The following is a 14996-nucleotide window of genomic DNA, read 5'->3' on the forward strand; positions in this document are numbered from 1 at the left end:
TGTACCTTGAATGTCTCCTTGCATAGGTAAAATGAAGTTGGAATGCTTAACCAAGCTAAGAAAGAAAACAATAAAGTGGAACTGCATGGAGTGTAACACTGAACTAGGTAAAATGGTCCAGACACATCTCCTTCCTGGCTTTCAGGGCGTCCTGTTCTATCGACTGCTGCATGAAGGGGCCACTCAGTGAAGGTGTGTAAGAAACACATCACCATGGCTAAGTCCTGAGAAGACAACCCTGAGGCCAGCTCTCAAAGAGATGAAGAACTGCCTCCCATGTAAGGCTTACCTACCTTATAAATCCTTGCAGAAGATGTTCTCAGGCAGAATTGCAGCACTGCAGATGAAGGTAGACTGATCACTGCACGATGTACTTGTCTTTATCCCTTGCTTCCTTCCCTACATTCACTCATTCGTTCTGCCTGTTAATGTTTAGACTGAGCATACTCTCCAAATGGCTCGTGTGTTTTGAGGAGGTCTTTTGAAAGGTGATTGGATCAGTGATTTAACCCATTGATGAGTTTAGAGGTAAAACTGGTTAGGAAATATGGCTTGGTCAAAAAAGGTGGCTCACTGGCAACCTGCTGGAAGGATTTACGTGTCTCCCTCCCTGGCTCCTTCTCTCTCTCTCTCTCTCTCTCTCTCTCTCTCTCTCTCTCTCTCTCTCTCTCTCTTTCTCACACACACTCTCTCTCTCTCTCTCTCTCTCTCTCTCTCTCTCTCTCTCTCTCTCTCTGTTTCTTGGCTGCCATTGGTTGGGCAGCTTTTCTCCCATCATGCCCTCTGCCATTCTGTTTCTACCTTGGAGCCATCCAACCTTGGACTGAAACCAGGAGTCAAAATAAATCTCTCCCCCTTTAAGCTACAAGTGTTGAGTCTTGCAATGGGAAAGTGACTAAGACCCCTTTCTCTTGTTTATCCAATCACTGAAAAAAAATCATTGAATCTCCATTATGTTCTAGACAATGTGTTGAGGCTACAGTGATAGAGAAAATAGCTCTAATCTGTTTTCTTATTTATTTTACATTTTGAATTTTCCTAGCCCTATTAAAGTATAATCAACAGAAATTATATATATTTAAGGTATACAATGTGATGGCTTGATAGGCAAATACACCGTGAAGTAGTCACCACAATCAAATTAATTAACACATTCATCACTACACATCGTTTCCATTTTTGGTGTTTGTATAGTCAGCACAGTTAAGACCTAGTTTCACAGAGAAGTCAGTATGCTGTATACTGGATCCTGAACTCTTACCTCTTTTCCCACAGAAGTTACAGCCTAGGGAGCCTATGCTTTCAAAATAGTTGCTAGTCTGGCACAGAGGTCCATGCATATAGACCCAGCACTCTGGGAGATTGAGGCAGGAGGCTTCCAAGCTCAAGCCCAGTCTGGACAACTGGTTGATTTAGCAAAACTCTTTCTCAAAATAAATACTAAAGAGGTGCTGGCACGTAGATCAGTGGAAAGGTCCTGGGTTTAATCCCTAGTCCTGAAAGAAAGAAGAAAGAAAGAGGGGAAAAGTATTAAAAGTCCTTGTATTTCAGAGACACATAGGTAAATACTTATGAATGAAATGATAATGGGGAATCAAAAGAAAATAGGTTCAACAACTCTGATGAATTGTTAAATGTGGATGATCTGTACAGTGGAATTAATTATATATCACTTCAATTTTGCATAGGTTTAAATTTTTCTAAAATAAGTTGTTTTTAAAAAAGATATACATTCGAGGGGCTGTCATTCGAATGTTGTTAAAATGAACATTACCTTAGTATCAGGTTATGCTGGCCTGGTGTGACAGGCAGGATGGGAGACCCCGCAGGCATCAACTACCCAGCCATCTGAAGCTTTCACGAATGAGATGAGGAGGAAGCAAATGTCTTAGTACAGATGTTTGGGGCACTATAGGAACAAGCAGAAAGTCATCTATGGGACATTGACTACACTGAGAGACAGGAAACAAAGAGTCAGAAGGGGAGGAAGCAGTCATGTGGCACATTCACAGAGGAGGGGACAGATGTGTGCTAGAGACCTAGGGAACAGGACCAGCACCTTGCAGTGAGCACCATCTAGAGTTTACCCCAGGTCCTAGTGAGTTCAAGCACATCACTATAGACAGAGTTAGGACTCTGAGCTTAAATTTAAAGTCCTGTGAGTAAGGAAGGAGGCAGGAAGTGCTGTGGTCAGGGCTGCTTGGACTGGGGTGGCACAAGCTTCCAGCACACCAAAGGCACTGCACAATTTGCAACGCTGGGCCCTGCCTCAAATGTTCTTCTGCCCGCGCTAAGGCCCCTTCACTTACAGGCTCTCTCCCTGCTGCAGGCCTATCTCAACCAAGAGCACTGATAATTTTTCAGATTCTCAGTCATTTCTCCCACACCTCACCTCCTGTAACACCGTCTGTGGCATTTACTTGGCATTTGCTGCATGTTATTTTATTTTGTACACATGTGCACACACACACTATATACGCATGTTTGTCATCAGACAGTAAAAGCCAAGAGAGAAGAGACCGTGTCTGACGAGTTTACTTATCGCATGGAGCCCAGGACACATACCAGGGCATTTCAGGGGGAAATAGAATTCAAGGCCAGTATTCCTGGGCTTTAGTCCTGGTTCTGTATTTCATTGGAGGCCCAACCAGTTAAGTGACTAACAAGCCACTCAATGTCTCTAGGCCTCAGTTTCCCCTTCACATGCTCCTTAAGGGCACCACATTAAGTAACACACATGAAATCATTTTGTATATCATTAGTCAAATTTAGCCTAGTATTCATTCAATTCTATTGGGTCTTCCTGTTTTATCAAGTACAGCAGTCCCTCAGTGAACATGGCACTCGTTCCAGGACTCCTATAGTTACCAGACCCTGAAGGCGTTCAAATCCCTTGTATAAAATGGCACAATATTTGCCTACAGCCTGTGCGCATCCTCCTGCACACTTCAAACATTTCTCACTTCCTTATAATACTTAATTCAATGTAAATGCTATGTAAGTACTTGTTACACTGTATTATAGAAAAATGATAAGAAAAATCTGTGAATATGTTCAGTACAGACGCAATTTCTTTCTGTACATTTTCAACTTGCAGTTGCCCGAACCCCTGATGCAAATTCCATGATGGAAGGTCAACTGCATATCATACCACGCCTTCTAGCTTGAGTCTGTAGCAGCAAGATGCCCACAGAAGATCAAGAAATATTTACTCTTCTTGATAATTTTGCCAGCAGTAGTAATGCTGAGAATGATTGATAACAACTATTGATGAGAAAGACCCTATGGTCACCTAGTGCCCAGAAAACCAAATTTTTATATTTGAATGCATCTTAAGCTACGTGCTTCCTCCCTATCCTCTTTCTGAAATGTGGGGTGAGGGTCTAACGAGCCCTCCAGCCTAGCAGAGGCCCCTTTAAAGAATGAACCCGGGCTCCTCTGCCAACAAGGCTGCTAAAAATACTACTACAGCAAAAGCTGAAATATTTGCAAAGAAAATTGAATTTCCTGCTACCCTACCCCTCCCTTCTACCCAAATGGGTAAAAATCCTGACCTAAGAAACCCTCAGCCTCACTCTGCTGAAGGCACAAGCCTCCTACTTTCCACCCTTTCTCATACAGCATCCCTCTGTGGGCTTGAGCTGGGATGTTGTGTGCAGAAAGTGCCCACTCCAAAGAGGGGAAGCCACAAGTATTGGCGCACAGATTGTCACGTGCCTTGGCTTTCTTCTCTGCTTACTAGGACCAAACCTCTCCAGATGCCCCATCTGTCTCAGGAAGGATCTGTACTGGACCACAGAGCTGCACGTTAATCCATCTTTCACTCTCTCTTTTACCTAACTGTCTCCTCTTCTGCCTGCTTTAGAGCCTGCTCTCTCTACCTCTCCCTCCATGTTCCCTGCTGCCTCCTGCCCACGGCGCTGACATGCCCCAGCTCCGTGCCAACCCAGCTCTTCAGGAGCTTGTCTTCTTCACACACCTGTAGCCCTCTCCTTCTAGAGCTGTGGATTTGGCAAGTGTAGAGGTCGTGACTTTAGAAGCATCAAGAAAGACTATGGGGTGGAAGCCCCAGCTAGATAACTTTTAAAATTCCAAAACCTGTCCTGTAGCACCCAAGACCTGGCTTCGCTCTGCTGAGGCTTAGAGCCTCAGAGAGCCATTCGGTAATCCCACACTGTGCCTGTGCCTTTTCCTGGCTCAGTTGTTCAGTCACAAGCTCAGAATCCCACCCGTTCACCTGGTTCAGAGTCTAGTTACCTTGTCCAGGAGGGAACCTTTCACCAGGCTTAGCGTGTCCTCTGGCTCTCAGGCAGGGAGGGATCCAAGCTGAGTCCTTGGCTGTCACTGTGTGACAGTCCTCTCAGGTGTGTCTCTGTGAATGTGTGACCTGTGTATTTGCACCTCTGGGTCTATGTGTATGTCATCTAGCTCTGAGCGTTTGAGTTTGTGTTTTCTCCTTCCGGTCTTTGCTTTTTCTCTGTCTTTTCCTCACCTCAGTGTCTGCCCATCCCCCAGAGCAAGCACTATGGCCAGTGCTGCGTAGGCGCCTCAAGTGGGCAGTTGCTGAAATCCAAGTTGTTTCTTGGATGGAACTGGCAGTCGCTCTATCTGTTCTGCCATGAGTCCACCAATATTCAGAGACAACCTCACCCCACACAAAGGTGGCTTTCGGGAAGAAGGAAGCACTGTGCAACCTGTGTGGGAGTTCTGAGGGGTTGTTATAAAGCCCCCCCGCCACTTCCGCTCTGACCAGCAGGAAGAAGGGCCCAGAGGCAGCACAGCCTGCAGAGGGACGTTGCCTAGCAACTTGGGAGACTTTGCTGCAAACTCACCAAATCCCAAACTCCTCTGCTCTGATTTGGGAAGGGAAAAGCACAGAGTCCAGGCCTGATAGCTTCTCTGCCCCTCAGTTTCCTCATTCCCTCTCCCCTCTGGGCCCTGTAGTGGAAGTCCAGAGGAAACTGGCACAACCCAAGGCTTCAGATATGCCCATCATGTAGGCAAGGGCCTGAGCTCCCAGGACATCCTGCCATGTGGTGGAGGTGGGGAAGGAGGATGTGCCAGGGACAGATTGGGGAACAGATTTTCAGTTACAGGGGTGGGTGGGTCCCAAACATGCTGGGAAAGACACCCCTACACCCCAAGCTCTGGAATCCCAGCCAGCCTCCAGCTCAACTTTGGGGGTGGGGATAGAGCTGATGACTCTGTCCGTGTCCTGAATGGACACAGGAATTTCCCTCTCCAATATTTTCCCTTTGGCAAGGAAAGCTTCTGGCCCAAACATCTGGGTGCAAAGGAAGCATGTAACAGCCACGCTGTGACTGATCACGATGCCTATAGACACTGAGGGCTCTGACCACCCAGAATTTCCTGTCCTCTCCCTCTCCCCTGGCACCTTAGCTAGGCCCGACTTTGTAGTTTTTCTCAGAGATGGTCCGCACTAGCTACACAATGCCAGGCTGCCAGCTCCAGCACCATGGCAAGCTGGGGGAGGTCCGCACCCACAAAAGTAGTGAGCTAGCCCTCCACACTCTTCTCCTCCATCTCTCCTGCCCAGCCTCTCCCAAAGCCCACGTCCTTCCTCATCATGGACCCAAAGAGCCAATCCCTCCTGATAACTCCCCAACACAACTTGATTGCCCAGGCTATTCTTCTTCCAAAGATTGGGGAGTCAGGGTGACTAAATTTCGCCTTATTTTGAAGCTGTGGATCAAAGGCGAGGGAGGGTCTGGTAGGAGTAGTGGAAAGGAAGTGAGGTGTGTCTCCTAAACAGGTGCCGGTGTATGAGTACCCACAGAATGGGTGATGTACACGGATGATAGTAGGGTAGCGATAGATAACTGCAGACATGCTTGCTGTATAATTGTAGAGTGATCTCGTGTGTGTGTGTGTGTGTGTGTGTGTGTGTGTGTGTGTGTACAGAACGTCTGCATTTCCCGGCATCTGTCCAGGTTTGTGTACGACGTCTGCGGAGTTGTTTTCTGCAGGCTGTGTACAGTGGAGGAAAGGCATTTACAGCCAGCCCCAGGCAGAACATATGTGGACACGCAGAGCCTGGGAGCTGTGGTGTGATCCGTGCCCACCATCAGCTTGTGTACCAACAGCTTTCTCCATTCCACCGCAGGAATGATCGTCAGACTGGTTTTTTTTCGCCGAACGTCTTTGGGAGCCTTTCTTCGCGGTCTGAGGAGGAGGGGAGTCGGAGCCATATTTGGGGCGCTAGCTAGATTGTGGAAGTGTAGGGAGGCGGGTGGGAGTGCGTAGTTTTCTCTGGGCGGCGAGCAGGGCGTGCCGTGCCCAGATGTGAGCGTGTTTGCGCCCTGGGTGTCGGGGGGCCTCTAGTGCACCCGCACGCATCTGCCTGGCTGTCTGCCGCCTCGCAAGCAGCAGCCCGGGCCGTGGGCGGCTGCGCTGCGTGGGAAGAAGGGCTGGAAGCGCGTGGGCGGAGGGCTTGGGGCAGGAGGGGGAGCCAGGCGGAGGGAGTGGGGCGGCCTCCCCCCAGATCGCCCCGCCCACCCTGCCCAAGTCGCCTTCTGATTGGCTTCCCGGCCGCAGGGCTCAGGTTACATTCGCTTGCAGAGCTGAGCGCGGGAGACAGGACCGAGCAGAGAGCCGCTGGTTCTACGCGGGTCGGCGGGCGCCCCACGTCCCGGAGCCGCCACCCAGCATCACACAGACCCCACCCCCGCCTGGCCAGGCTCCACCCCAGCCCAGGACCCTCATCACTAGCATGGACTGCTGTACCGTAAGTTACAGGGCCTGGGGACAGCTCCTCGGCTCGGTCTGCAACGAGGGGTGCCTGCGAAGCCTCTAAGCGAGTGAGGGATGGAAGCGGGTGCGGAGGACCTGGGGGTCGCCAGGGGTCCCGCGGAGACCTGGGTCATGGTGGTGGGAGGCACCCACCCGACTTGAAAACCCTAAGAAAAATGCTGCCCGGGCCGCGGGGGCGTCTGCGCGCTCTTGCCCGGCTGTCTGGGGTGAACCTGGAGCTGGGCCGGGCTTGCCAGCAGGGACGCTGCAGGTTAGAGTGAGGAGGCGCGAGCCCCAGTGGGACCCTGGAAACCGTCGCCTCAGGGCACTGCAGCGCTCCTCTCCCCGGGCGGCCTGCCCCCTCCCCATTTCCCATCCCGCCGCCGCCGTCGAGGGGCACACAGGCCGATCTCCACGACCCTCTGACGATCGCCTACGCCTGGTGCAGCGTGGGCTGGAGCGATCGATTCATTTTGATCTTGGTGGTGTTGACAGGCAGCAAGGAGCCTAGACGGTGCGGTTCAGGGAAAGGGTTGGCCCGGCCCCCAACGCCTCCTGGCTCAGGCGAGGGCTGGGTAAAGTGACCGCGAGAGAGCCCTGCTGGCCAGAGAAGGAAGTGTCTGCAGCTTGTCAGCGCCCACACGCAGCCCAATGCTGCCAGTGCCTGACCAGTCTACATAGATTGCTACTAAGATGACTCGGTAAAAGAGCGCCTAGCGCAGGACTCGCCCTGGCTCGCAGGGATCATGCATATATAGTTTGTTAATTTCTAGGCCCCACGTACAAAGAAAGACTGTCCTTGTGTTTTCTCAATCATTCAGTCAACGCAGCTAAAGATACCAGAGCTTATGAGTTTTACCACCCCCATCCATCCTATGGTGTGCAAAAGACAAAAACAGTGTGGTTTGGAAGGAAAGGGTGGCCGGGTTCTCTAAAACGTGAGCTTTCGTCATGTCTGGTACCAAGAGGCAGAGAGAATTTAGGAACCAGTCGCTGTTGCTGTGATTTTCATTCTTACCGGTATCCGCAGTAGCTGCCAATTTGCGAATGCTCACCGTGAACGAAGTTTTTATCACAACAGCTTTCCAAAGTGGATATTATTTTACCGATCTGCAAACTCAGGTTTGGAGAAATCAAATGGTTCTTCCCCAGAGCCACTACTCCTAAGTGTGGAGGCAGGATTCAAGGATGGGCCCGTGGGATTCAAACAGATGTACTTTAACCTCTTCTCTTAGGGTATAGCTTAGCTGCACAATCGCCTCTTGGCAAGAGTAAGATCCTGAGTTAGATTTTGGGTACCAAAAATAAATAAATAAATAAAGTTTTCCTCATTATAAAATATACTCACAATAATGAATATAAAGGTTAAAGAAAGCATTAAAAATCAATCACATATAATCCTATTCCCTGGAAAATACTCTGATCACATATTTATTCTGTCTTTTTCCCTTTGCTTGTTATATTCCAGCAAGCAATTTTCTTTTACTTTTCTTTCTTTCTTCTTCTTCTTCTTTTTTTTTTTTTTTTTTTTTTTTGTTGTTGTTGTTGTTGTTGTTGTTGTTATTTTGAGACAGGGTCTGTCTGGCCTTGAGCTCACTATGTGACCCAGGCTGCCCTCAAACTTGCAGTGATCCTCCTGCCTCTGCCTCCCATGTGCTGGAATTACAAGCGTGTGCCACTCCGGCCAGCCTAAGGAAACAATTTTCTAAATTTATTTTTATTTATTTATGCTGGGGAGTTAATCCAGGACCTAGTGCACACAAGCTCTGTGCTCTCCCAGTGAACTGAGTCCCAGGAAACTGTTTTTGGTTATGAAAGGAGAAATGGGGATTTCTGGTCTTCACTAAGGAAGAGCCCCCCCCACCCACACACACACAGTGTTTTTTTTTTAAGAAAATGGATAGTGGATTCTGAGTTGTGGGTTGGGTGAGCGTGATAATGCTGAGCAGGAAGGATTAAGGTGCGAAGATAAGAAAGATGGGCAAGAGGAAGCAGGAGACATGGTCACTGGAAAATCCAAGAAGCCAAAGAAGGAATGTAACCCGTCTCCTCTGGTGTCTGCAGTACTGAAGGTATGATGTGGGTGGGAGCCCTGTCTGCCAGCCCTGGTCTGCCCCAGAGGGTGTTGAGAGTGGCCAGAAAGACATTGGTGCAGATCAGATAGATAGATAACTAGGTAACAGATGTTGGGTGCTGACAGCTGACAGCTGAGGAGCTTGTAGAGATGGCCGGATCCCATGTCTCTTAAAAAGAAGAGACCATTCATCCAAGCAGTATGGAGGAGGCAATTACACAATTATCCCGTGGCCCAGTGTGGTGGGCTTCTTCTCCAATGCACCAGGTACACAAGAGCTTGCATTTTCCTTGATCTATCTTGTCTGCAGGCCCAAAGGATTCAGCAAGAGAGAGCACTGTTTTCAGACTGTGCAGGGGGGCAGAGAGAGAGAGAAAGGGTGATAAGGGCAAGGATGGGGCTGCTTAGGAGCTGGGACACAGAGCAGTGCGCTGTTCCTCTTTCATTCTGGGGTCTTGGGTGACCACCTGGTGTTTGGGGAAAATCTAGTCCAGCGTTACTCCTTCCTTTCCCCTTGGTAAGGAAGCTTAGAAATGATGAAGAAAACAGATCTGCTTTTTCTCTGCTGTTTTGTTTAGTGGTGGTGGTGTTTTTTGCTTTTTTTTTTTGCAGGTCAGAGATCAAACCCAGAGCTTATGTACACCAGGGAGGCACTCTACCACTGAGCTACAACCCCAGGCCACGGTGGTTTTTTAAGAGCTGTTGATTCAAACATCCTAGTTGTTGTTTTACATGGCCACAATGTGATTTTGCAACATTCACTTAATATGAAAAGGCCAAGAAGCTTTTTTTAAATCCTCTTTTTTTTTGCTTGGTCTAGTGGCCTTTGGTTTAGCTGAAGGCATAGAAATAATTGCCTGCCCTGAGGCAGTCTGTTCGACCTTACCCTGTTTTCTGACTTCTAAAATGGAGTTTAAATAAGGTACAGTGTCTAAAGTACTTAATGAAAAGCCTAATACATAATGGGCAGCAAGCACCCTTAATTTTTAAAGCTATTAGGATTTGTGAGCTAAAGGAGACTTTATTCATCGAGGGACAAGAGTCATGGCGCCCACTTTCCAGACCATTGTGTTTCCCACGACCCCTCTCTTTCCTGGTGTCCTCAGGTTCATGCAGAGCTCTCAGAAACAACCATCTGTCTGGGCTTCGGAAGGCACCAGCCAGGCACCGAGACTAAGGAGCCCCTTTCTGGACTCCTTTCATTCTCCTGATCAGCATGTGGACCCCACTGCCCAGCAGCTCTGCCCTCGGAGTCCAGCTGGTGGGAGAGGCAGCTGATTGTGGGGTGGGATAAGGCACCAGGAGTGTCTGCCTGCTGTTCCAGTTTTTGTTCTGGATACAGCTAGGGTGGGTGATGACCTTAGCACAGTTGGGATATGACCCCCCCTCTTCACCTCAACCCCTGCCACCCCTCCACAACTGTAAGCCCAAGGAGAGGTGAGGCGGACATGATTTTTTACGGTTGTTACTCTCTTTTGAGAAGCTTCACTGTTCCCTGAAACTATCTCAAAAAAGACTGGGCTCTGAGAATCAAAGAACACAAGGAGGACCAGGGATATAGTTCAGCAATACAGCACCTGCCTGGCAAGCACACGGTACTGAGTTTGATTCCCAGTACCAAAAAGAAAAAAAGAACACAAAGGAGTTGGCTTGGGTTTTAGGTGAAGAACAAGATGTCAGGGAGACCTCTAGACCTGGGAAGAGCAAAAGGGGAGTTTGGGTCCATTCCAGCTCACAGCAGCCTCTGGGTAAGGCTTTGTTTGTAACTATGTTGAAATTGATTGTGGACATCATGAGAACAGACCGAAAGCTGTGAAGCCCAGGAAAGGGGGACGGCCTGAGGAAGCATGGTGACAGGAGGATTTGTAAACCTGTGCTTCTGGGCCAGATCCAATGGGAAGAGGATCACCAGCAGCTCACTCAGATCATGTCTAGTTCTGACCAGACAGCTGATGGCCAGGAGAAGGCAAGAGAACTGAATCTCGGGGCCTTAATCATCTTACATTGAGAAGAAGACAGTAAAAGCACTGGACATTCTTAGGCAAGAAATGAGGGCAGCCAGGTGTGGGGGCTCAAGTCTGTAATCCCAGCTACCTGAGAGGCTGAGATAGGATCAAACGGTAGAGGCCAGCGTGGGCCATTCATTTGGAGACTCGATCTCCAAATAAAAAGTATAAAAAGAAGCCAGAGGTGATGGCACACACCTGTAACCCCAGCACCTGGAAGGCTGAGGCAGGAAAATTGCGGTGAGTTCAAGGCCAGCCTCTACTACATAATGAGTTCAAGGCCAGGGCCAGCCTGGACTAGATAGGAAGGCCCTGTTTCAAGTAAAACAAAAACAACAACAAAAAAAAACACAAGACAAACAAAAAAAATAGTTGGAGATGTGGCTCAGCGGGAAGGTCTTAGGTTCATCCTTAGGGCTAGGGAAGGAAGGGACGGAGGGAGGAAGAAGGAAGAAAAGGAAGGAAATTCCTACAGGCCAAAGGCCCAAGACTAAAGGAGCAACGCTTCCTAATAACGATCCTCATCCCAGGTCACACTGATACTGTGTGTCAAGATACCAACAGGGTTAGGGCCTCTGAAATCAGCACCATCAATTTCCTAACCCGTGCATTCAACTCTGTGTTGGGGCAGACGTACAGACAGGTCTGAGTACAGTCACACTTCCTTAATGATGAGGATACATTCTAAGAAATGTGTCCTTAAGGTTGGTGTGATAATACGTATCTCTAATCCCAGTACTCAAGAGGCTGAGGCAGGAGAATAGCTGCAAGTTCACTATGCAAGATCAGCCTGGACTACACAGCAAGACTCTGTCTCTAAGCCAGGTGTGGCGGTACATACCTATAACCCCAGCATTTGGGAGGCTGAGGCAGGAAGATTACAATGAGTTCAAGGCCATCCTGTGCTAGACAAGTTGAAGACCAGTCTGCACAACATAGTAAGACCTGTCTCAAAAATAAAAGACTGTCTCCGAAAACACAAGGATCACTGAGAACGTAACAGCAGTTACACAAACCATGACAACTCTAGGTGATCTAATCTTACGGGACCATCATTCTATGTCCTGTCATTGACCAAAATGTCATGGCTAGGGATTTAGTGCAGCAGCACAAGCGCCTGCCTTGCAAGCAGGCAGTTGTGAGTTTGATCCCTGGTACCGATAAAAAGGAAAAAAACAAAAAAAAAATTTAAAAAATATCATTATCTGGTACATGACTATTATTGGGTGGAACTGTGAAATGTGGATACGGTGGGCCCACAGAGACAACTATTTTGATCAATTTAATATTATTATATAAAACAATCATTTAATACCATTTATTGAGCAACTTGATTGTGCCACAAACTTTGTGCATATGACGCTAATTCTTCCCCACAATCCACAGAGGTGGATATTATTATCCTGACTTTTTAGATGAAGGAGCTAAGGCAGGAAAGCATTAAATAACTTACCCAACCCTTGCACAGAGTTATAGCAAGGAGTAGAGTATTTCTGGGCTGCATTTGCTTATTCTACTAAGTAAGGGTTAATACACTCTGAGCTCTGATATGCAACAGTTTGAATCCTAGTTCACTGATACTTATCAGTACAACCCCCATAGGTTTTTTATGCATTTCAGTCATGGGTTTTAGCATGGTAAACTAGGGTAACATCAAAAGGGTACGTCATCACTTTATTGTTGGGAATAAATAAAATAATGTCTGTGAGACCCATTGCATCAGGAACAAAGTAACTGCTTCGTAGCTGTTTTCCTAATTCCTTTCTTTCCATGAGCACAACAGGAAAGGTTTCTTCCTCCTGCTGACCATTTCCTTGTCTTTATTTTTTTTTGAAGTGATGCATTTTCTCTGTCGGTTTCTTCCAGACTGTCTCCTCCCTTCTGTTTTTGGTTCAACCTGGGAAACAATAGAAGTAGAGGGTAAATGACAAAAGGGTCTCTGAACCGCTGTCCTGTAGTGGGGTTGACTGGCTCCCAGAACGGAGGCCCCATTCTCTCCCTAATTGCAGTGATGAGTCCCAAGGAGAGACCAAGGGAACCCTGGAATGGGGAGGGGCCCTCCTGAGCTAGAGCCACCCTCTGCAGGCAGGGGGATGGGCAGCTGCACCCAGAGTACCTGCTGCTGTTTCTTGGCTCCCCCAATCCGGCCCTCAGCTCAGCCCTGCAGCCTGCCCACTGGTAAAGGTTACACCAGAACTGTTGGGTATCTTGTATCCCATCTCACCTTGCCCTTCTCGTTCTTGTGTTGGGTACATAATTGCATTCAGCTGGCCCTGACCCTTCCTCTTTACTTGCTGCTGCCCAGGAAAACACACACACACACACACACACACACACACACACACACACACACACACAGAGCTCCCTCACTTCCCATCCACTTTGTCCCCTCTCAGCGGCCCCAGGGCTCTAGTTTAACCTAACCCCTCGGAGTCTCCGCCCAGTCACCCCACAAGAACCTCCCTGCCCCGTCCCCAGGAGAGCGCCTGCTCCAAACCGGACGACGACATCCTAGACATCCCGCTGGACGACCCTGGTGCCAATGCTGCCGCTGCCAAAATCCAGGCGAGTTTCCGGGGCCACATGGCGCGGAAGAAGATAAAGAGTGGAGAGCGCGGCCGGAAGGGCCCGGGCCCCGGGGGGCCAGGCGGAGCTGGGGGCGCCCGGGGAGGCGCGGGCGGCGGTCCCAGCGGAGACTAGGCCAGGTGAGGCCGGTGGGCTGGGTGGGCCCTGGCTCTCAGCTGTCCTCTAAGGGATGGAGACCCCAAGGACGAGCTGAGTGTGCAGAAGTGGACCTAAGGGTGGGGGGCCAGGACCAAGGCTGGTGGGCGGAGGGAGATTCAGGTCCCAAGAGCTCACCTGCTTTTCTCTCTCTGCCTCCCTGTCTGCCCGCCCCGGACCGAAGAACTGAATTATTTTCGAAGGTAAGGGATCCGATCCGACGCGGCGGGGGTGGTGAGGTGCTAGGAGGGCGAAGGGGACCGGGTCCCCAGCCCTTACCCCCGCGGGCATCCAGAGGCTGGGGACGCACTGGGCCAGCCCGGACGGCGACCGCCCGCGGGCCGTGCGCACCGTGGCGCACTCATGGACCTGCCAGGGGCTCGCCTTGGCCCAGCGATGCTTTGACCCGGTTGGGTGACTGCAGCCCCAGCCTCTCCTGGTCCCTACTCTGTTCAGAAAGGGAGGCGGCAGGGCAGATGACCTGGGCAGGTCGGGCTCTCAGACCTTCTCTCTCCTCAGTTCCCAAGGACAGATGGATGCCGCGTCCCCTTCGCAGTGATGAGAATTTCCTACCGTGTTGTGACCCCCTCTTTGCCACCAACCTGCCAGCTTCAGGAGCCCCTGCGTCCCAGAGACTCCCTCTCCCAGGCAGGCTTCGTCGCGGAGCTGCCAAGTCCGTGCCCTACTAGTTAGCGCTCCGGTCTAACGTGGTCCCCCTGCTGTTCTCTCCCCACCCTCTCCGCAGACCCCGGGCCCCCAAATTCCCCGCCTTGTGCTTCCCGCCCACCTCTCCCAGCACCCAGCATGCAGCTCTGCCTCCGCAGCGCCGGGGCGCTGTCCTGCGCACCTGCGGAGGGCGCCCCAGCCTCGCCGAACACACACACACTTGAAAAGGAAAAAAAGTCCTTTCGTTCTGCGCGCAACGAAAGGGGGCGCCCCGCGTCTCTGTGCAGCTCCCGCCCTGTCTGGCCCCAGAACTTTAGGTCTGGAGCAACCAAAGAGGGTTTTGATGACGTCAGATGCCCCTTGCTCTGATCAGAAGGAAAGGCCCTGTCCTACACCTACCTGCCTGTCATGTCCCCTTCCTGACCCGCAGCGCACCCCGAGAGTAGCCTCGGCAGCTCTCAGGCTGTTTATGCAAAGCCGAGCGCCTGGAGACTCGGTAGGAGGAGTCTTTCACGGCCCAGCCTTGTCCCCCCGCAGGCCCAGCCCCGTCGGGCTCCTGGGGCTGTGGCCGGAAGGTTTTTAATCTCTGCGTGTGCATGTGACTGTGCTGGGTTGGAATGTGAACAATAAAGAGGAATGTCCAACTGTTCTCAAGGTGCGGGGGTGGGGAGCACCGTCTGGAGCTTCAACAAGTCTTCGATAAAACTGCAAAGCCTGGGGGAGAGACTGGTAGGTGGAGCGGCACCTAGGTTCAGATCTGTCCCTTGACCCAAGAAGCC

At 50.2% G+C, this 14996-nt stretch overlaps 1 protein-coding gene and 1 long non-coding RNA gene across 2 annotated transcripts; one reads left to right on the forward strand and one right to left on the reverse strand.

Annotated features, from left to right (window-relative positions):
- Positions 1–998: 998 nt before the first annotated feature.
- On the reverse strand, positions 999–4695 carry LOC111757665 (uncharacterized). Its single transcript, XR_002791960.2, has 3 exons — positions 4258–4695; positions 1775–1909; positions 999–1496 (listed from the first exon to the last, which is right to left on the reverse strand). It is a non-coding gene; the product is annotated as an uncharacterized LOC111757665 (long non-coding RNA).
- Positions 4696–6556: 1861 nt separating this feature from the next.
- Nrgn (neurogranin) lies at positions 6557–14861 on the forward strand. Its single transcript, XM_005004931.4, has 4 exons — positions 6557–6745; positions 13309–13535; positions 13736–13754; positions 14071–14861. The coding sequence occupies exons 1-2, from the start codon at positions 6731–6733 to the stop codon at positions 13528–13530; spliced, it is 237 nt and encodes a 78-aa protein (XP_005004988.1). The 5' UTR covers positions 6557–6730; the 3' UTR covers positions 13531–13535; positions 13736–13754; positions 14071–14861.
- The last annotated feature ends 135 nt before the right edge of the window (positions 14862–14996 follow it).

The sequence above is a fragment of the Cavia porcellus genome, unplaced genomic scaffold, assembly GCF_034190915.1.
Source record: "Cavia porcellus strain 051 isolate PalLab524CR breed Dunkin Hartley unplaced genomic scaffold, mCavPor4.1 scaffold_9, whole genome shotgun sequence".
NCBI lineage: Eukaryota > Metazoa > Chordata > Mammalia > Rodentia > Caviidae > Cavia > Cavia porcellus.